This window comes from Abrus precatorius, unplaced genomic scaffold (assembly GCF_003935025.1).
Source record: "Abrus precatorius isolate BTA unplaced genomic scaffold, Abrus_2018 Scaffold3, whole genome shotgun sequence".
NCBI classification, from domain to species: domain Eukaryota; kingdom Viridiplantae; phylum Streptophyta; class Magnoliopsida; order Fabales; family Fabaceae; genus Abrus; species Abrus precatorius.
The window spans coordinates 5,280,226-5,301,400 of record NW_020874373.1 but is presented as its reverse complement, the minus strand read 5'-3'; the positions used below and the strand labels follow the sequence as shown (position 1 = coordinate 5,301,400).

Below are 21,175 nucleotides of genomic sequence, written 5' to 3'. Positions count from 1 at the left end.
TATTTAATATTTTTTTAACTCTTTACATGCCAATAGAAGAATATCTCTTAGTATAATCAATGCTTTGAGCTTTTGTAATATTTGTGTCCTTAAGCTTGTTCATTGCATTTTCCCACGTTTAAAGTACGTTTAGATAAATAATTTATACTATAAAACCTTTTAATGAGCTATAATTTAATTTGAATAAATTATAAAATAATTCTTACATAAAATACAAAGTTAGTATAAAAAAATAAATATTTTTTACGAATATTTGTTGATTAATAATATAATATAATTAGTTTAAAATTTTAATTAGATCTAGGGTGTTCATCAGATAAATTAATGAATCTGATGATACAAATTGATTTAAATTGGAAAGCGATCCAATCTGAAATTTAATGAATCTGATCCAATCTAAATTGATCAAACCTAATGTGGTTTAATTTAAATAACGGGTTGGAAGTATATCAATTCTAAAATTCGATAACATATTCGATTAATCAATTGACTTACGCTAACTTAACAAGAAAAAATATATTCTAACGTATAGTGAAGTGTATTTTAAACTGAGACTTATTTTAAATTTATATAGTTATATTGAAATGTTGTGTAATTTTATTAAAATTATGTATCAAGAATTATTTGAATAAAAATATATAATTTTTTTTATATTTTTTTATATTTTTATTTTAAGTTATTTAATCAAACAATTCAATTATCTGAATCAATACATTTGTATTTCATTCAGATTAGTTTAAATTTTCAATTTTTTTTTTACAAATCTAAACAAAATTAAATCAATCTATTTTTATCAGTTGATATTATTTTTTCTCCAAATCCGAATCAAACCGCCCGTGGCCACCCTAACGAGGTCAATCTTCTTAATTCATCAGCCTCAAATCATTGGTTTGAACTCTTAAGGATCCGATCCTGTACAGCAGGTTCTAACTAAGGGAAAAATTCATTTTGAAAATATATTAGCTTTTTTTTTCGACTGAAAAAAAAAATACTTTTCAAAGAAAAAATAAATGAGAGCTTCAATATTTTTATTTATATTAACTGATATTTCTGCGAAAGAGACAAAACCTTATAAACTAATCCAACCAACTAGCGGTGAAAAGCCAAAATATGCGCGTGCCTTTATTAGACGTTAACTAGTGTATTTACTAGATGCTATCTATACTTAAAATAATATAAACATAAATTCCAACCTAAAACAATATAATCAATATCAATAAAATAAATATATACTCGTTCAAAAGTTAATTCAACGTTGACAAAAAATAAAAAATAAAAAACGTTAATTCATCATGCTACTACGGTAGCGTCAATATAAAATACAAAGGCAGAAGCAATACATGCGATCTTCTTTATCAACAATTACGTTATCAATTTTGCCTGAAAGAAGCGTGTTTGTTATCCTATTTAAAAAAATAGGATAACAAATTCATGAATTATCATTTCTTTATAATATAAATATTTAAAAATAAAAATATATTATCCTATTTTTAAGATGATAAATTATTTAAAATAAACTAAAAATGTAAAAGCATTATATAATTTAATATGTATAAAGATTTACAATATTTAATAATTGTTAAATCATCTTTTATCATTATAATTATATATATCTAATTTTATATAATTTAATAATATATTTATTAATTTTATCTTTTAATAAAATTTTATAAAATTAATTTATTTAATAAAAAAATTAAACTAATAATTAAATTAATATTTTATTTTATAAAATGTCATTAAATTGTATAAACATCCAATCCAAGTTCGTGGGCATGTCAGATGACATGAGCATATCAACGGTTGGTGAAAACTTGAACGGATAAATTATTAGCTGCAAAGTGTATAATTTAAAATTTCAATTGTTATTTTTTCAGTTAAGGATGCGTACATACAACTTATCAAAGGTTGTTATTACAGTTTATCCGAAATTTAATTGAAATGTTATTCATATTTGGAAGGATTAATTTTTTGAAATAACCATTTGTTAAGTTCCCTCAGAAGTTAAAAAGGAAAAATAAAATTTATCTAAAATAAGTTGAAACTAAATTACAATTTGAAAGGAAAAAAGTTTCCACATCAATTAAATATCAGAACAAATAATAATTGTCCCCAAACAAAATTTAAGATTTCGCATACTGATTTGACATGCTATCTCTTCTCAGTTCCCTCTGTCTATCTTCTTTTTCTACAACGAATGAATCAACCGTAACGACAAAAAGGAAATATAGGAAAGAAAATGACAACTTATCTCACAAGGTAAAATAACAAAAAAAAATTAAACTTTCCTTTTACCCTCTATATCGAAGACATGAAAACATGTTTAAATTCAATCTCTGGTGGAGTTCATCTAATTGATACATCCTAGGATGAATCAACAATCTCCCAAAAGCATCCTTCTCACAAGTCACGACCAATTCGCCAAGTCAAGATGCTTCACCATGCACCCCAAAGGATAGATTCAATACATTCCACTGTAGAAAGAAATGGCCCTCCCTTATGAGACAGATAACAAGCTGCCTGACCAAAATACAAAAACTGCTTATTTAGCCAGCGAGGCTGCCAAAAGGTAGTATATAAGGTAGATAATCATGTTCATATCAGTATATATAGAATTTCAAACACTAACTCTGCCTTCCAGTCACTAAAACACAGTTTCAAGGATGATACTAAATTTCAGTAGCCCAAGATACTGGTTATTCATAACTTAAAATGCAGTAGTGTCCATTGATTTTCCTTGTAAAACCAACCAGATTTAACTAAAATTCCAAATAAGGATTACAATGCATACCTATATATTATGATTGTTGCACTTGTCGGGATATCTGTAGCATCCAATCAGCATACCCACTGTTACCACCCATCTGGTCCTCAACAAGGTTTGCAAGGAGGAGGAATCCTTCTTTGGGCTGTTCACCTTGCCTAACAAGTTGGCACAACTGGTAATATGCACGATCTGTATTTCTCAACTTCTCAAGTACCCTCATCAGCCTCCTTGACATTTCATTATCATGCTCCATGAGACTAGTCTGTTAAAAGAAATAAAACATAAAGCCCCGGATGGATTTCAGTTTTTGTTCAACTAGATGAATAAAGGAGAAATACACAAACATATATACTCTAATATAATTTGATGAAATGAATTGGCCATACAATAAGTTATTCAATGGTTTTAGAACAGCATCCATCAATATCAATGCAACTAGAAGTCAGTCTTGTTAATAAACTTGGGAGGAAAATGTCAACTTTGCCCCCAAAACACTGCCCAAACTATGCAGTTTGAGGGCAAAAGTAGTTTTTTTAAATGCCTCCAAGTAGGGCCGTGAACAATCGCTATTTTTGCTGTGATTGTGGTCACAACAACTATTCAAAAACAAACCATGATGGAAACTTTGTAGTAGCCCCTAAGCTCCTCCACGCTGCTACACCACTATAGCACACTCACTCTGCCACTACTGGTGAATGACATACAAAAGCTCACCCTTGAATTAAGTGTTTTATCATGAAGATGACACTCATCATACAATTTCATATTAATTATAACTATTTTATTACTTAATTGACAAAAAAACTCAAAGATAAAATTGACATGCAAGATCAAAGTGACCATAATTTACAATTCAAGGACTGTCTACCCACGGGAATTGAGAGAAGAAAGAAAGAGCAATCAATGAGTTTATGTAGTTCAGAACCAAAAAGCGAACCAGCAATAAAAGTTGAGAAGAAAAAGGATAAAGCTGCTCCATATGACAACAACCTATAATATAGTCTCTAGCCCTATCTCGTCTGTCTTGAAGAACACATTATGAACCTTCATTTTGTATAGAAGGGATATACAATACCTTTGATAATTCTGCTGCAAAGTCTGCCCCAAGCAAATTCTTGGCTATATCAGGAGAAATCACCCGACCAAACCATATAATGAACCGGAAGCCATCATCATATATATAAAGTCCTCTAGAGTCTAAGCTCTCCCCAGTCAAAGGTAACCTCCTTTCAATGCTTTTTAAGTCATCTGCCTGTACAGTCGCCTAGAAAACAAGAGGAAATAATTCAAGCATCTGATAGTTTAACCATTTTATTGGTAATATTTCAAAGACATTAAAGTATACCTTCAAAAGATATTCATCAAGTCGAATCAAGCTAGGATATAGAAGCTTCAACAGTCTTTTTATTGGTACAGTCATTATTATGTGTCCCGCAGCACATCGTTCATCCAGTGGAACATCACCATACCCTCCACGTAGAGCCGTTGATTTACAAAGAGTTAATCCATACAATATTAGGAACTTTAAAGACTCAGGATATATCATTCTGTTGGCCAAGCGATGTTGCACAGCATAAAGATTTCGATATTCCCTGAGGGCTTTCACAATTCGTAGTTGCACAGCGCTCCGTGCGTCTTCCAGTTTTTGGGACAATGTTTTCTCAATTGCTGCAAATATGAAGGAACTGTTTAAGAACATAAAGCAACTATGATCCATCCCATATGATGTAACTAGATCATAAGTCCTGGTCACCATACCTAGCCTACTTAACAGCGATACGATTGCACCAGTATCAGCAAGGCGATAGAGATCTGGCAAGTCTGTCACTACTGGAACTGCCATTGTGTGAACTCTTATACGCCTTTCTCCACAAGATGCAGTATATCTATTTTGTTGTTAGGGCTGCAACTCGCATCAAAACAAGACATTCTAAATATCCTGACTTAAATAAATACTAAGCATAACAGACATCCAGATAAATGTTAAACAGTAGAGGATAAATAGTAAAAACAAAGCATGATAAGATGAACAGAATTCCCTACAAAGAAAGAAAAGGATAAAAATGAGAGTTTTTTGGCACTACCAATGAAAGAAACAAAAATACAAACTCTTGAAAAATATATCTGAATTTCTAAGGATAGCATCTCAAATAGAGATAGTCATTTCTTGGGGGCAAAAATAACAATATTGTAATGCATAAAAAGTGAATGAATAAATGAGTCCAACAATTAACATGAATGACTATATTGCAAGAACAGATAAAAGTTAATAAAAGAGGATTGCATTAGGGAGCAGCTAGCCAATGTAGAACTTTGTTGAATGTCAAATTGTCAATGATATGCTTTATGAAACTACTAATTAGAAAAGAAAATGCAGCATCATTCTCATAATATAGCCATCTAGTATCAAAAGACATACAATTAAAAATTGTAATTATCATAATAAATCTCATGTACAGTACACATTAGAACTTGTCGCAAGATTAGTTGAAGCAAGGATACAGCAATGCAACTTGGAAATACATCGTCTGAGTTGTCAATAATGTCTCTTCAAGAGACAACTGCATGGCAAAGGCTTTATCACAATCTACAGCTGGAAGTGCTAACAAATCAGTGGACCTAAGCATGAAGTTTCCATGATAAGTTGTGAAACGGACACCTGGAAACATAATCAATTATTATCAACAGTGTGTACAACTACAAGTTGCATGAAACAGGATATAAACAAAAGGAGCTAGCATAGGAAAGAATTTTCACGACACAATGAATGCACAGACCTTTCGCACATCTAATACGCATTACAGATTCCCATGCAGTTTCTCTGGTAAGGTCTCTCCTTAACTCATGCCTCAATTTCTCCCCATGAATGGCTGATTGGAAAGCTGGATAGTAATATACTTGACCAGCAGTATACTTTGCCAGAGTTCCTAAACAGACAAAAAATTATAAATACTTAATTCAATTTGCCAAGTATAGAATGGCAATAATATGTGCTTAGAGGACCACATATGCTGAGAGAATTAAATCTAACAGAATATGGGGGGATGCATTGTTTCTAGAAAATAACTACGCATCAACACATGCTTTGCTAATTCCAATTAAGTATTTAAACGCCAGTTTTTTGGCAAAAACATCCATGGGTAACATTATCAGTTGAGATACTCCACACATCTTTAATCACAACATAGTCAAGGAAAAACACAGCAGTCATTCAATTCCACACATCTTTAATTACAACATTGTTAAGCCCTCAAGTGAAAATAAATAAGGCAGCCATTTGAAAAATGAAGATGAGATCAAAACAAACTTTAGCATACTTCGTTAACCTCACAAAATCATGGAACTAAGTCATCATAAAATTTTGTAATGACTAAATATTCATTTAGTCCCTCAAATTGTAAGCATCAATCATTTTATTTTAATCCCTTACTTAACAAAACAACATTCATTTTAATCCTTCTTAATATAAAATGATAATAAATAATGAAATAGAAAGGACTAAAATGAGTAATTTTAAAAAAAATTGGGACTAAAGGGAGATTTTAAAAAAGTTAAGAACATAGTGATCGGCGCTTATAATTTGCAAGATTAAAGTGGGTATTTACTCATTCTATAAAAATAAAGAATCATCCATCAAATATATCAATTAGAAGTCTTCCAATCAAAAGTGACACATTTAGCACTTTTTTAGGGTATGGCATAAGTTAGAACAAACTGAAAAATTACCTAAAGAGGCTACATCGGTGTATTTATCACTGAATGCATACACATTTGCTGAGATTTGGAACTTGGAAAACTCAGCAGCCATTTGCTTGTAGAATGGATCTTCAGGCAGTCTCAGTCCATGCTCTTTGTCTGTCCCATAAACACGAGAATCATCTCCCCGTAACTTCAAGCGGCCAACCCCAAGGGATGGGAGTGTGTTTTGAAAAATTAACAATTTCCCTCCAAGTTGACTCTGGAAAGAGAGATATGAAAGGCCACAACAAAGTAATGCATAAGAGCAACAAAATTGTTAAATGCACAGGAAAAAAGTACAGAAAATTCAATGAATTCCCTTCGAATGATGTTCTCTTAAGTTTAGCTAACCACATGTCCCACCATTCCGTATGGAATGCAACTTGCTGTGTTGTTTCTCTTTGGTTCATCCGGTTTATTAAGTGACCTTCTGATAGTTTAGTGTGCCCAACAATGCCGAGGCCACATTTGGAACTTGGAATTGAGCCAGAATTAAATCTTAAAATATGTAAATTCCATATGGTCTGCAGTTGGTTGTTTCAAGTTAAGTATAATTGTTTATATAGTATATTTTAAAAACAAAAATAAATAAACAATTTAACTTGCATCAAAACAACAGAGGGAGGACTTCCCATAATTGGCACAAAAAAGCCTCACACAAGTATCGTAATTTCATAAGTTGGACCTTACAAATACAAATATTAAGACAATGCTTTCCCCCAAAATTAGATTAACAACTTCCTACTACCAACATCCCAAAGAAATGTGAAACACATAGCACAGGTCTTACCATTCCCTATCACACTTCTTCATAGATTTTAAATCATCTGTGGGACCAACAGATCTGCATTAATATTACTTAAAAAAATGTAAAGCACACACCACTATTTCTTACAGTTGCTGTTGAAACATTTCCTTTCAAGAAAATTACGTTTACATTTGCAAACTTCAATGCCACCATCCTCTCATTATCTAAATTGAAAACTAATCTTCTAAACTATACAGTAACTTTGTGTCAATTGATAGATTGGGGGAGAGGGGGGGCTAGCAAAGGTATTATGACAAAAGAAATTCACCATAAAAGGTAGGAACTAAACATACCATAACCATAAATGCAGCCTTAAGAGCAGGACCAAAAGCTGATTCCAGGTTAACATTATCCTGGAACATGGTTGGCAAACTATCTAGGAAGGTTTCCACCACACTTCTTGATTCAGACAAGTTAACAAGAAGATCATCTGGAAGAGGAACAAATATATCATCTAGATCTGATACCACCAACATCTGTGGTTGAGTCAGGGATGACTGCAAAAACATAACACAGAATAATCACTGCCAGTATATTGAGATGGATGGCAGGGGGAAGCAGAGATATATGAACCATGGTAACACTAACAACACTGCAAACCTTCATATTATAAAAATGTATTGTGCTGTCAAAAGTTGCAAACCCTATTTGTGTACGTGGAAATCCAGGCAGCTCATCTAAGCATGACTTGATTGTTTGAGCCACAACCTGCATTACGGACAGTAACATCAGCAATCAAAATAAAGTTCACTAAACACCTCCAAAATGGTTGCGACTATTTGGTTATTTAGCAACCTCAAATGCAAAATGTATCATATCCAAAGTTGGCCACAAAGATATTTGCAAAGAAGTAAATATTATTATTTCTGGGCAAATTTCATTTTTGAAACTTGCCCTTTAGGTATGAAAGGGCAATTTCAGCGATGCAATGTCAAAACAAAACTCGTTTCTACAAACTTACTTTTGGTAAATATTCCCAAAATAAAAGGCAAAATTTAGTGATTCTTTCAGATTTCATTCTAAACAAGTAACCATGCACAAATTACCCAAACATGCTCATAAAGTATAAAAAGCAAAGGCAAACGTGCAACCCTCAAATAAACATAAGAAATAGCTCCACTGATATGATGTATAAATTTTAGTGAAAATGAAAAACACATAAATAAGACTTTAGACCATTATCAAATCTAAAGAAACCAATCCAAGACAAAATACATTATAGCATAACTCTTTTGTTTATCGTAGATGAAACCAAAATTTATCAAACAAGTCTCTAGTAGTAGTATAATCCTGACTCTTTTAACCCACAAAAATAAGGCCATACATTACTACAGTATGATTTATTATTTTTCCAAAAACAGAACACCAAAAAACACTATTAAATGGATAATACTCAGAATGCAGTACAAGCTACACATTATGCTAGAAGTAAAGTACTTGCCTCAATCATGCCACTTCTAACTGCAGATATGGAAACATCGATGAGGAAGAAATAGACTGGTGGCATAGGAGGCCGCACCATATACTCAGCAGGGGCAACAAATTCTACAGTCCCCTTTGTCAGCTCAGGTCGTTGATTCAGATCAACTCTTTTTCCAGTCGCATCTAATTGTGCATAATATTCACTAGGAACTGTACATAACACTCAACATATTAAACATCATAAGAAAGATACTATTCAACCAATTACAATATTCATGACATGAAATACTTCACACAAATAATTAACATTTTATCACAAATTCTCAATCATGCTAGTCAGTAAACTGTCTGGTTTCATATCATGGCATAGTTATGGTCTATTTATTATGATAGTAATAAACGTACAGCATAACTGACATGAATATATAGAGTCAGAAAAGTCAGAGAACAAGTTTAGCATCCAATAGAATGCAAACGATACAGAAATTAACGAATTTTAAGAGCAACTGAGAAAACTTTTTCTTATGACAAATGTGCTGGCCTAAATTAGTTGAGACAAGGTTCCTACTATTTTCTTATTTTGATGGTTTTATAAGTAAAGCAAAGGACAAGGTTACGAAAGTAAAAAGTACCATCGTTGAGCAAGGTACAGACGTTGCAGCGGAACTTTCTTCCAGCTTCTGTAAATGTCACATAAGGATTCACATATGTGCGACATCTTCTGCAGCGTACAACACTAGCTGGAGCAAAATTAACAATGGGAACCTCTTCCTGAAAACAAAAACAGGTAAATAAAGGAAAATAACATTATCGGTATGTTACTGCCCATCAAACAGGGTAAGGAAGCACTAACCCCATCAGGAGGTTCTGCAAGCGGACATACAACTGCTCCAAGAGGAAGATGCCACCTTGCAGCCAAGGACTGGGAGCTAGGAACTGCACTGGTTGTGAGTCGGAGATATCGGGGATTGCAGTTCATGGGATACATGTCAGCCAAATTGTTTAGCTCAACATCGCCTTCCAATGGCCTTGGAAGTTCTTTAGTGTCAAATAGTGGATCCATTGTTCCAGGACGAGTTTGCATAGTGAGCGCACTGAAGTCTTCTGTCAAGCCCTGAACAACACCCATTGGGGGCACAGATCCTGGCGGGTGCATTGGCTGGATTCCTGGTGGAGTAGCCATTGGGGGTGACGGAACATAGCCTCCTTGATGAGATAAAAAAGGAGAAGGTGCAGCAGACGGGACTGGTCCATAATTTGCTTGATTAGCAGGGAGAGAGGAATGCATAGGTGGAACTTGAGCAGCGGCACCAGGCTGCTTACTGGCATACCCGGGAAAAGACGGCTGAAATGCAGGAGGAGGAACATTTGGACCTAAATGTGCAGGAATGGCACTTTGCGGTGGTGGCGGCGGCGACCCCATTGGAACAATAGGCATCTGTTGCTGAGGAAAAGATGGTGCTTGACTAGCTGGAGATTGAATTGATGGTTGTCCCAAGGGCGGAGCACGTCCAAGGGGTGGTTGAGTTGTTGAGGAAAATGGTGGTGCCGGAAAATGCTGGAAAGGTGTGGCAGCAGGCGGGGCATTGGATGATTGGAGAGGAGGAGGTACTGATGGGTCATTGAACCTGCTAGGTGGAGTAGGTCTAAAATTGGGTGCCCCTGGTCTAACTGGAGGTCCAGACGGCGAAAATGGCATCGAGCTCTGGGGAGGAGCCGGTCGAAAAGAAGGAGGCTCTGATCCGGCCATGGGACCGGTTGATGCAAAAGGTGTCACAGTCTGTGCAGCAGCAAAGGGTGAGGAAGCAGGTCTTGCAGGGAAGGTTGGACGACCGGGATTTTCAGTCCCCATGGATTACAGAACAATCCAAATCACTCGGCTCTTATATTTAATTAAAACCTCTGTTCCATCACCAAGCCAGTCAGAACAAAGCAATTGGATACATGCAATGCTTAATACAGAGAAGTAACCAAACACAACACAGCTCAAATCAACAACAATTATGAGATTAGAGGCGCCTTGGTTCACTTTTCTATGGTCAACTCGTCTCTGACAGCTTACCCTACGTGAATTATCGGAAAACAAAACATTGAAAATAATAGCACAAGTAGGAATATAAACGAGTGCGCAGACAAAACTGTTAGGGTTCTGAGAAGAATAGCACGGAAGCGGAATACGTGATTTTGATTTGAGAGGTAAGGTGGACTTTTCAAAATTGTGACGGATCGAGAAAAAGACGGCACGGTTGCAAGAAGCAGTTGAAAACGAGATCGGGAGAGACTCACCGAGTTGCCGATTCGGATCGGAGACTCAGAGGCTGAATCGCTATGTGTTAGATTGGGTGATTCCAATTCTACTAGGCTCAGGTCACGACCCTCTCTCTTACAACCGGAAGTGGAAGAAGCACCCTGCCAGCAAGGACTAGGATCCTACGAATTTCACTGTTCTTTCCCCTTTTTATTTATTTATTTTGTTCCGTACCCCTCCTCTCGGGACCGAAGTCATTTGGGCTCGTGACCCATCTTTGAACTGGACAGCAATTGTAAGCCCATTTTATTTTTAGACAAAAAAATGCTTATTACAATGCTCTAAATTTGAAAAGGCATATATTTTTTAAATTAAAAAATATTTATATTTTTTCTAAATAAACTATTAAATCTATAATTAATTAATATAAAATTTATTATTATTATTATTATTTCACGTAGAACATAAAAATAATAATTAAAAAAAAGGCTTAGGTGTCTCGATGCAAACATTCTCTCCTGCTGACTATGCAGCCGGACACAACATCTTTTATTTTAAAGAAAAAAAAACAAATTGAATAATTTTCTTCGAATAAAAATTACAATCATAATGACAATAGTAAATTATTTAAATCCTTCATCATTAATTTAATTATAATAATGACTTAAAAGAAAATAATTGATCCACCCACTCACTCACCCACCCAATGAGAATTGATTATGCCTAATAAGCACGATAAGCCATCAAGTTCTGACACTTAAAAACTAACAAACAGGTTCTGATTCTGATTCATTTGTTTCATTGATATCGAAAATGGCGAGGAAGAAGATAAGAGAGTACCAGTCGAAGAGGCTGCTGAAGGAGCACCTTAAACGACTTTGCTCCATTGAACTTGATATTCAATCAGTTCAGGTGACAGAATCAACAGACCTGACTGAGTTGACGAACCAACACCCATGGCTTTCCTCCACCAAATTGGTTGTGAAGCCAGATATGCTGTTTGGGAAGCGTGGAAAGAGTGGCTTAGTGGCTCTCAATTTAGACATAGCTCAAGTATCAGAGTTTGTCAAAGCACGTTTTGGCGTTGAGGTTGAGATGGGTGGTTGCAAGGCACCTATAACTAATTTCATTGTTGAACCGTTTGTTCCTCACGATCAAGAGTATTATCTGTCCGTTGTTTCTGAAAGGCTCGGTTCTACCATCAGTTTTTCAGAGTGCGGGGGCATAGAAATTGAAGAGAATTGGGATAAGGTATTCTTCACGTATTGTGTTTACTGTTTTATTTGCTATGCTCTGTTCTGTTGATCAGTTTACATATTTGATTCATTGCTTTCACGTGTAGGTTAAAACTGTGTTCCTTCCCACCGAGAAACCTATGACTCTGGAGGCTTGTGCGCCGCTGATTGCTACACTTTCTTTGGAGGTCAGTATTTTAGCGCTTCTCTAATGTTTGAAACTCTGTTGGTTTCTCATGTCATTGCAATGAGAACTTATATCGTGTTGACGCGTAGTCTGAATGTGTTCAATGCTTTTCGGTATTCGACATTGAACTTTCTATTGAAGTACTTTTTATTGGCCTTTTAGCAAATCCTTATTGTACCTTAATTCTCAGATTCGAGGGAAAATTGGCGATTTCATAATGGGTGTGTTTGCTGTCTTCCAAGGTATGCAGTCAACGAGCTTGTAAACTAGTGTATCCTGTCATCGTTATGAACCTGAAGGGTAATATAACTCTGGAATTTAGAGTTAGAAAATGCTTTGAAACTTTAATATGTGATTTTAAGTTGTTTATCTAGCCAAATTGTGCAGGGCTAGTTAAAAGAGTTTTGAATATAATTTAACTTTTATTCACTTACAAACTACAGTCCATTTGATGCTAGACAGGGGGGTTCCTTTGTATATTACTTCTCTCATTAGCCAACTGGCTCGGCTATTCTTACGTGCACAGTTTTCTGCTCTAATTTTTTTTTCTCCCATTTTGTCCTTAGATCTGGACTTCAGTTTTCTAGAGATGAATCCATTTACACTGGTGAATGAGAAGCCATATCCATTGGATATGAGAGGGGAATTAGATGACACTGCTGCATTCAAGAATTTCAACAAGTATAAATATAATCATTTCACATATTGTTCTGAATATTCTAATTTTGAAGTCATGGAAACTTAGCAGGTAATGCATGTAACTAGCTGTTATCCTATGTATATATCATTATGCACACAGGTGGGGAAATATAGACTTTCCTTTGCCTTTTGGAAGAGTTCTGAGCCCTACAGAAAGCTTCATTCATTCCTTGGATGATAAGGTATTTTTTATTTTTATCTGTATAATTTCTGTGCAGCTGTTATAAAAATAAGGAAAGCTTTTTTTTGGTAAAAGTTGACTTACGTTTGCTGAAAACAAGCTTTTTTCACTCATCCTTTTGGCAGTTTATTTTACATAGGCTTTATTTCACCTCCAGCACTAATGTAACGATAAAAGGTACTTTTCACAGTGAGAGCTGGAAAATCCTTAAAAGTTTGAAAAACGTAATCAGAATCTAAGTATTTTCCATCATCATACCGATGAAAATTGGGAAAATAGTTCTCCAGATAATTAGTATTAAGCTCTATAAAACTATCTGTCTGCATAACCTTGACATGTCTTTCACCTTATAGCGATCTTCTTGTTGCAATACCATAGTTTTTGCAAAAGTCATACTTCCCTGTTCTAATAACTACAGCTGGAACATTTCTCTGAATAGAGATTCATAAATATATTCTTCTTCACATTGCAGACAAGTGCTTCTTTGAAATTTACTGTATTAAACCCAAAAGGACGCATCTGGACAATGGTAGCTGGAGGTGGTGCAAGCGTTATCTATGCTGATACTGTAAGTTGTTATGTTTTTTTATGAATTCAGTTCAGTAATGACTCAAAATGTGAAAAAAGAATCACCTCAAACAGTGGATTTTAAGAAGTTTTCTATTAGTAGGTCTTTTGGTGAGTTAATCGACTTGTTAGATTTTGTTCACTAGGTTGGAGATTTAGGCTATGCATCAGAGCTTGGCAACTATGCTGAGTATAGTGGAGCTCCAAATGAGGAAGAGGTTTTGCAGTATGCAAGAGTCGTAATTGATGTAAAGATCATAACCAAGTTGGTTATTTTTTTCTTTTCTTGTGGCTTAAATTTGACTAATTTGTCACAGCTAGTGGTTTTATCACTACATCATTGTGAAAATTATGCTCTTGACTGTTGCAGTGTGCTACAGCTGATCCTGATGGCCGTAAGAGAGCCCTTCTTATTGGAGGTGGCATTGCAAACTTCACTGACGTTGCTGCCACATTCAGTGGGATTATTAGAACCCTGAAAGAGAAGGTGGGTTAGTGGAATTTGTATCATTAATCCACTTCAAGTTGTCAATCTGACCGTTATGAGTTAGTTTCCCCATCACTCTGCAGGAATCAAAGCTTAAAGCAGCACGAATGCACATTTACGTCAGAAGAGGCGGTCCAAACTATCAGACTGGTTTGGCAAAGATGCGTGCATTGGGGGAGGAATTGGGAGTACCAATTCAGGTAAGGATGACAATCTTTTTATGGATCTTGCATGTAAATGTGTATGATTATGCTCAGCTGCTTACCACTGACCAGCAACTTTTAGTTATCAGAATCCAGGACCTATGAGTGGTTACTAAATTCTTTTTGCTTGTAGTCAAACTGTACTCATAAATAGTGTAAACTTGAGAAATTTTGTGACTTATAATTCTTCACCTTAAGGTTTGGCAGTAAGCCTGAAGATTTTAAAGCAGAAAAGGTGAACTGTCATTGGAGTCTCGCATATAAGTTTTCTACTATTTTTTTTGTTTAAAAAATTATATAACAGTGTTAGAATTCACAATTCTTTTTGTATTTTGTTTTGTGATTGTGGCAATATTGTGGTTCCAGGTTTATGGACCGGAGGCCACAATGACTGGCATCTGTAAACAGGCTATCGATTGCATCACGTCTGAAACATAAAGCAGAATTCTTTCTCACCTGTGTCATCATGTTTCATTTCTGAAACTAATTTGATGGTGTTTTGATGAATATAAGTCTGTACCAGGCAAGGGGGAATAAGATCGAAGAGAAGTAGATAGACGTCGCGAGCCTGACAGAGTTATTTTCTTCTCTTTTCTTCCCATTGTCATTTTTTGTTTTATTTTGACCGCAATATGGTCATAACATTATAAAAATCTCCAAAAAAATATGTGAAAAATGTAATCTTAGTTGACCGTATTTTCTTTGAAGTGTTAAATGCCATGATTGATTTTCTGTTTATAGATTTTGCGTTGATGTCATGGACACATATATATGTGCAGAGAGAGATGAGCTTTCTTAGGTCATTGTCAAGAACCAACGCTTTCCAAAAGCTTAACTTGTGGAATAGTTAACTAATGACTTAATATTAAAGCTTCTTGATAGATGGTTTGAAGTTTGATCTTTTTTGTCCACATTCTTTAAGATACCGAGTTAAATTTGTCACAGGGTTAGATGGGTATACGAGCTATTGTATGAAGGGGTGTATTAGATATAATGCTCGTTGCAAGTTATAATGCTCCTAGCACAGACCAAATGCAGTCCTTTGTTTAATTGTTTGATATACAGAAATAGGGTATTATGGTATCGTTTGTTTAGCATATCCTTCCTCCCATCGGTTTTAGAAATAATTTGTTAAGAAAACACATTTTATCTTCTTTCTTAGCAAGAATGTTATTCACATAGCAACTTAAATGTACGCCATTTCTGCGTAATTGTAGTCATTTTTGTAACAGACTAGAATAAAAAAAGTAAAGGGTTTGAATGTTGGAATCACTTGTGCATTTAGTGTACTGTAGAATTATTACTGCGGAGTGCTTCTGAAAATAAAATTAAAACATAGATTACTTCCATTACTGTTGAAAAGCATAGCGAGATAGGTTAAATTAATTGTCTTTTATCATAATTTCCAATATATTTTACATTAGTAAAAAAAAGTCATTTGTTAATAATTATAAAATACCCATCCATACAAATGTCTACCCCTGAAACATGGGTTTTGGAATCGACAAAATATGATGTTGGTCAGAAAAAAGGGTGGTCCCGGCGGGGCTCGAACCCGCGACCTTCGGCTCATAAGACCAACGCTCTAACCAACTGAGCTACGGGACCATTACATTATCGTACTCTGTATTAACAGATATAGTCAAACATAACTTTTGTCGTCTTGTGAACAAAGAATAAATTTCTCACCTTGCCATGGTATTACACTTCTAAAAGTTTATGTTCATTTTGTGTGCCTTGTTTTCTAATCCGATCGGCTGAATTTTTATCAAACATGTGAATTGAAAATGAAATTCCATTTGCATTTTAAAACATGAGCTTAGTTTAGACAAGTGCTCCATTAAAGATGCACAAGATCACTCTTCTATTGGTTATGCAAAAAATATATCATACTCAAGCATATGCTAACAATAAAAGAGAGGATTAGATAAGGCTGCATTGTAAACAACCCCCTTAAATAAAAGTTCAAACAAATAAAAGTAAGGGAGGTAGGTAAAATAGTTTCTTCCTAGTCTTGAGTAAGAGACTTAAAATAAGTGTTACAACAAACCAAATTGTGGAGTGGAAGAGGAAAAACTAGGTTATGTGCCTTATATTTGAGCAACGATATATTGTACATGTATAAAAAGTATGTTCAAGGAAAAAATATATTGTTAGTCATTATAAATAGAATTAAATATATTTTAATTTTTTAAAATTATATTTTAAATTTTTATAAAACTTAAAATGATCTTTATCAAACATGTCATATTATATCACTAGCAAATAATAATAATAATAATAATAATAATACTTTTAAAAAATTAAAATTTATGGGGATAAAAAAATAATAATAATAAAATATAATCGTATCATTTTTGTTTTTTATTTTTTCTTAAATATCTAGGTTTCACTTGTGGCCATTGTTCAAACAATGATATAGCATTCTTATCGAATAAATTGTACCTCTAACACTGATATTTTAGCAGTATTTAAAAAATATAACAAAATTTATAATTAACAATGTTAAAATAAATATAGATCTATCTCATGTTATTATTTTGTCAAACTTCTCCTACGAAAGGTATCCAAGTTTTTTTCCCACAAGATGCGGGGATAGCTCAGTTGGGAGAGCGTCAGACTGAAGATCTGAAGGTCGCGTGTTCGATCCACGCTCACCGCATTTTTAAAATATTTGTATCGTTTTAATTTTATTTCATCTTGTGGTACATTTTCAATTTTATTTCATAATTAGTTATTTAGCACAAATAATTTAAACTACATTCAGTAAGTAATTATAATCACTCGTATATTTGAAAATAGTTTTATTTGATTATAAAAATAAATGTTATGGTCGCACTTATTGATAATTTGTTTTTGGTAAGTATCCACTAAATATGATTTTGGTTAAGCATAGAATCCCGTCAAGGTTGGTAAACGCTTGCATTAATATGCCACACGTTAATACGCTACGTCACTCTCACTCACCCACTCCAATCAATACCAACCGTTCGATATATTTGATCCAACGCTCCAAAGCACGCACGTCACAAATCACAACCCACTCCCACCAGTGTCATTCTTTCTTTCTTTCTTTCTTCTAATTTTGTTTATACAACAAGAAGAAAACAACACTACCATAAATATATTTTAAAATAATAAAAAATGTTTTCACTTGTGTTAATTTTTATTTTAAAAATTAAAATATTATTCTTACTTTTTTAGATTTTGAAAAAATGATATTACTAAAAAACAATACAATCATTTAAAGTTATATTTTAAGATAAAAAACTTCAGCTTTATAATTATCATGTAAAAAAGTTTATTATTTAAAATAAAGAGAATGAAATATTTAAAAAAACACAGTTCTAATGTAATACAATACACGGTTGATATTATTCTCGAATTAAATTAGAATTTCAACAATTTGTATAATAAAAATCGACAATAAGAATAGCGCTAATATTTAAATTAGATACACATTATTTAGATAAAAAATTTAATTCATATGATACTTCCCTTTATTCGAATTAAAAAAATATTTTAGGACACGTGTCAATGCATTTTTGTTGTAGGATAATGGAAGCGTTACAACGTTACAGCGTTACAACAATTATAAGGTGTGGCAGGGGAATTTGGATCCACTGTCTATAAATACCAACCTGAATCCTCGGCGTGGAAGTGGCAAAGACCCTCTTCACTCTATCAGATAAAAAGGTTCTTATCAAGGTTTGCATTGTGTTTTTCTTTGGGTCTGTTCCTGCTTCATACTCATCTTGTCATCTCATTCTGAGTCAGTGTAGTTGTTTGCATGATTGCTTAATCTAAATCACACGTTTTTTCATTCTTGAATTATTGGTAATGAAACAGGGAGGAATTAAAAAAAAATTATCAAATTGATTAAATGTTCTGGTCAAAATGAAACGTTCTCTTGTCTGAATTGACAATTTTTACAACAAGAAATCCTGATCGCGGCCTAATTTTGTTAGATTTTTTATTCTGTTTTTCTTTTACGTGGAAGAAACTGGACAAAAGTCGCAAATTTTTCAGAGGTTTCGCTTTGATTTCGCTTTTTTTGGTTGGTTGTGTGCATATGTTGAAGTATTGTTGATTTTACTGATCATATGCATAATTGGGCATGTTTGTGAAGTTGAAAAAACTTGAATTTTAGTAAATTGAACCACCTTCAAGAGTTTGTGCACCACCATTTTTGGCTGCTTCATACAGATCTAGAGAATGTTTTGTTAGAGTTTTTATTATTTTCTTTTACATGATGGAATACATCTTTATGCTTTGAGATATAGGAGACGGTTCCTTTACACTTCTTCGAATCAACGCTTCTCAATGTTCTTCTACGGCTGGAACTTTAATTTATTTATATGTTTATTCCGCTTGTACCATAGTCTGTTGGGTTCATTGCCCTTTATTCAGAGTTTGAACATGACACTTCTGCTTTATGTTTTGTGACTCAACTAGACACATTTTATCATGAAGCATCTATTATAATTTTTAATCCTTTCATTTGTGTCCTGAAGGTAAGTGTTGTTAGTTTTGATTTGATTAATCTTTTGGCTCTTGTAGCTTCGGAGAATGGATACCTTTCTATTCACTTCTGAGTCAGTGAATGAGGGTCATCCTGACAAGCTTTGTGACCAGATTTCTGATGCAGTGCTTGATGCCTGCTTGGAGCAAGATCCAGAAAGCAAGGTTGCATGTGAGACCTGCACAAAAACCAACTTGGTCATGGTGTTTGGAGAGATCACAACAAAGGCTAATGTAGACTATGAAAAGATTGTACGTGACACGTGCCGTTCTATAGGATTTGTGTCCAATGATGTTGGCCTTGATGCTGATAATTGCAAGGTGTTGGTGTACTTGGAGCAACAAAGTCCTGATATTGCACAAGGAGTCCATGGCCATCTCACCAAGCAACCTGAGGAGATAGGTGCTGGTGACCAAGGCCACATGTTTGGCTATGCCACGGATGAAACACCTGAGTTCATGCCTCTTAGCCATGTCCTCGCAACCAAGCTCGGTGCTCGTCTCACCGAAGTGCGCAAGAATGGGACTTGCACTTGGTTGAGACCTGATGGTAAAACCCAAGTCACAGTGGAGTATTACAATGACAATGGGGCTATGGTCCCTGTGCGTGTGCACACTGTTCTAATTTCAACTCAGCATGATGAAACTGTTACTAATGATGAGATTGCTGCTGATCTCAAAGAGCATGTTATTAAGCCTGTTATACCTGAGAAATACTTGGATGAGAAGACCATTTTCCATCTCAATCCATCAGGCCGTTTTGTCATCGGTGGTCCTCACGGCGATGCCGGTCTCACCGGGCGCAAAATCATCATTGACACCTATGGTGGTTGGGGAGCTCATGGTGGTGGTGCCTTCTCTGGGAAGGACCCTACCAAGGTGGACAGGAGTGGAGCCTATATTGCTAGACAGGCTGCAAAGAGTGTTGTGGCTAGTGGACTTGCTAGAAGGTGCCTTGTGCAAATTTCATATGCAATTGGTGTTCCTGATCCATTGTCGGTGTTTGTTGACACTTACGGAACAGGAAAGATTCCAGACAAGGAGATTCTGAAGATTGTGAAGGAAAATTTTGATTTCAGGCCTGGAATGATTTCCATTCATTTGGACCTTAAGAGGGGTGGAAATGGAAGGTTCTTGAAGACTGCTGCTTATGGTCACTTTGGAAGAGATGATCCTGACTTCACCTGGGAGGTGGTGAAGCCTCTTAAGTGGGAGAAGCCACAAGAGTAAGGTTGTTTGCCAAGAAAGTTATGATATGTTGGTTCTTTAGCTGCTTTCATGCCAGGGTTCTGTGGTTTGTTTTTGCCTTCTCTTTTGGGTCTTTTTTTTTTTACTGTTTTTCTCCACCTCCGCTTTGTTACTTCTTTCCCACATTCAAAGTCATGTGTACTGAGCAGAGTATTTAGAAAATATTAGGGACTGTGAAATATCATGTTTGAAAATCAATTGCCATTATGATCAATTTTTATTCTTCACGAGTCTTCTCTGTTGTTCATAGACCCTAATATCGGTTACCCGACACAATATAGGGAGGTGGCAAGCCCTAAAATAAGTTCTCCCCCTCCCTATAGATTCCTTAAGAATGGTATCTGTAAACGTTGTCTGCAACTTTGTACTTGCAAAAGAGAATCAAGTAATCCTCAAGTTGAAGAGACATGAAGAACGCATGCATATTGTTATTAAAAGGGGTAAGACAGAATGTACATATCAGTATTCGACAATATGTTTACACATCATGGCAGATTAATTCAGTTAATGCAAATAGGAACCATCTTAGAGAATTGAGAAGGAATTGCTATGACATCAAGTAGGTAGGTTGTGCCCCTTAATGCTTCTCCAGCATTTTTATTTTTGAATGGGTTGATGCATTTAGAATTAGAACACACAGACATATTTTGTATTTTTAAGCACAGCCACTGCTTAGGTCCAACATATATAATTTTCTTCGTCATATTTTGGTGGTCTGACACCAGTTCAAAAACTAAGTTAGCAAAAGACTTGACACTGTTGAAAAAAATTATATGTTCCATCCGCTCTATATTATGTCTTTTTTTTAACTATTTTAATTTATCTTAATATATTATTATTTTAAATTTAAATATTATTTAATTT

At 34.7% G+C, this 21,175-nt stretch overlaps 3 protein-coding genes and 2 non-coding genes across 8 annotated transcripts; 3 read left to right on the top strand and 2 right to left on the bottom strand.

Moving 5' to 3' along the window:
* Nucleotides 1-1,925: 1,925 nt before the first annotated feature.
* On the bottom strand, nt 1,926-11,171 carry LOC113861039 (protein transport protein Sec24-like At3g07100). 2 transcript variants are annotated; one of them, XM_027493638.1, is made up of 14 exons: nt 11,022-11,171; nt 9,589-10,654; nt 9,368-9,506; nt 8,755-8,945; nt 7,914-8,021; nt 7,607-7,810; nt 6,494-6,725; nt 5,545-5,694; nt 5,270-5,426; nt 4,526-4,653; nt 4,113-4,435; nt 3,843-4,031; nt 2,792-3,029; nt 1,926-2,520 (listed from the first exon to the last, which is right to left on the bottom strand). In XM_027493638.1, exons 2-13 carry the CDS (start codon nt 10,585-10,587, stop codon nt 2,799-2,801), a joined length of 3,051 nt encoding a protein of 1,016 aa, XP_027349439.1. In that variant the 5' UTR covers nt 10,588-10,654; nt 11,022-11,171; the 3' UTR covers nt 1,926-2,520; nt 2,792-2,798. The 2 variants fall into 2 exon arrangements, with proteins under 2 accessions (XP_027349439.1, XP_027349440.1); XM_027493639.1 differs by having other exon boundaries at nt 9,589-10,637.
* Nucleotides 11,172-11,682: 511 nt separating this feature from the next.
* On the top strand, nt 11,683-15,494 carry LOC113861579 (ATP-citrate synthase alpha chain protein 2). 2 transcript variants are annotated; one of them, XM_027494498.1, is made up of 10 exons: nt 11,683-12,234; nt 12,326-12,406; nt 12,596-12,647; nt 12,972-13,086; nt 13,205-13,286; nt 13,758-13,853; nt 13,999-14,100; nt 14,223-14,339; nt 14,423-14,539; nt 14,909-15,494. In XM_027494498.1, the coding sequence occupies exons 1-10, from the start codon at nt 11,797-11,799 to the stop codon at nt 14,978-14,980; spliced, it is 1,272 nt and encodes a 423-aa protein (XP_027350299.1). In that variant the 5' UTR covers nt 11,683-11,796; the 3' UTR covers nt 14,981-15,494. The 2 variants fall into 2 exon arrangements, 1 of the variants encoding a protein (XP_027350299.1); XR_003504265.1 differs by having other exon boundaries at nt 11,759-12,234; nt 14,404-14,539.
* A 582-nt stretch (nt 15,495-16,076) lies between these two features.
* TRNAI-UAU lies at nt 16,077-16,150 on the bottom strand. The gene has a single exon. It is a non-coding gene; the product is annotated as a tRNA-Ile (tRNA).
* A 981-nt stretch (nt 16,151-17,131) lies between these two features.
* On the top strand, nt 17,132-17,204 carry TRNAF-GAA. The gene has a single exon. It is a non-coding gene; the product is annotated as a tRNA-Phe (tRNA).
* A 923-nt stretch (nt 17,205-18,127) lies between these two features.
* LOC113861067 (S-adenosylmethionine synthase-like) lies at nt 18,128-21,012 on the top strand. 2 transcript variants are annotated; one of them, XM_027493672.1, is made up of 2 exons: nt 18,128-18,250; nt 19,103-21,012. In XM_027493672.1, exon 2 carries the CDS (start codon nt 19,112-19,114, stop codon nt 20,291-20,293), a length of 1,182 nt encoding a protein of 393 aa, XP_027349473.1. In that variant the 5' UTR covers nt 18,128-18,250; nt 19,103-19,111; the 3' UTR covers nt 20,294-21,012. The 2 variants fall into 2 exon arrangements, with proteins under 2 accessions (XP_027349473.1, XP_027349474.1); XM_027493673.1 differs by having other exon boundaries at nt 18,206-18,238; nt 19,103-20,524.
* The last annotated feature ends 163 nt before the right edge of the window (nt 21,013-21,175 follow it).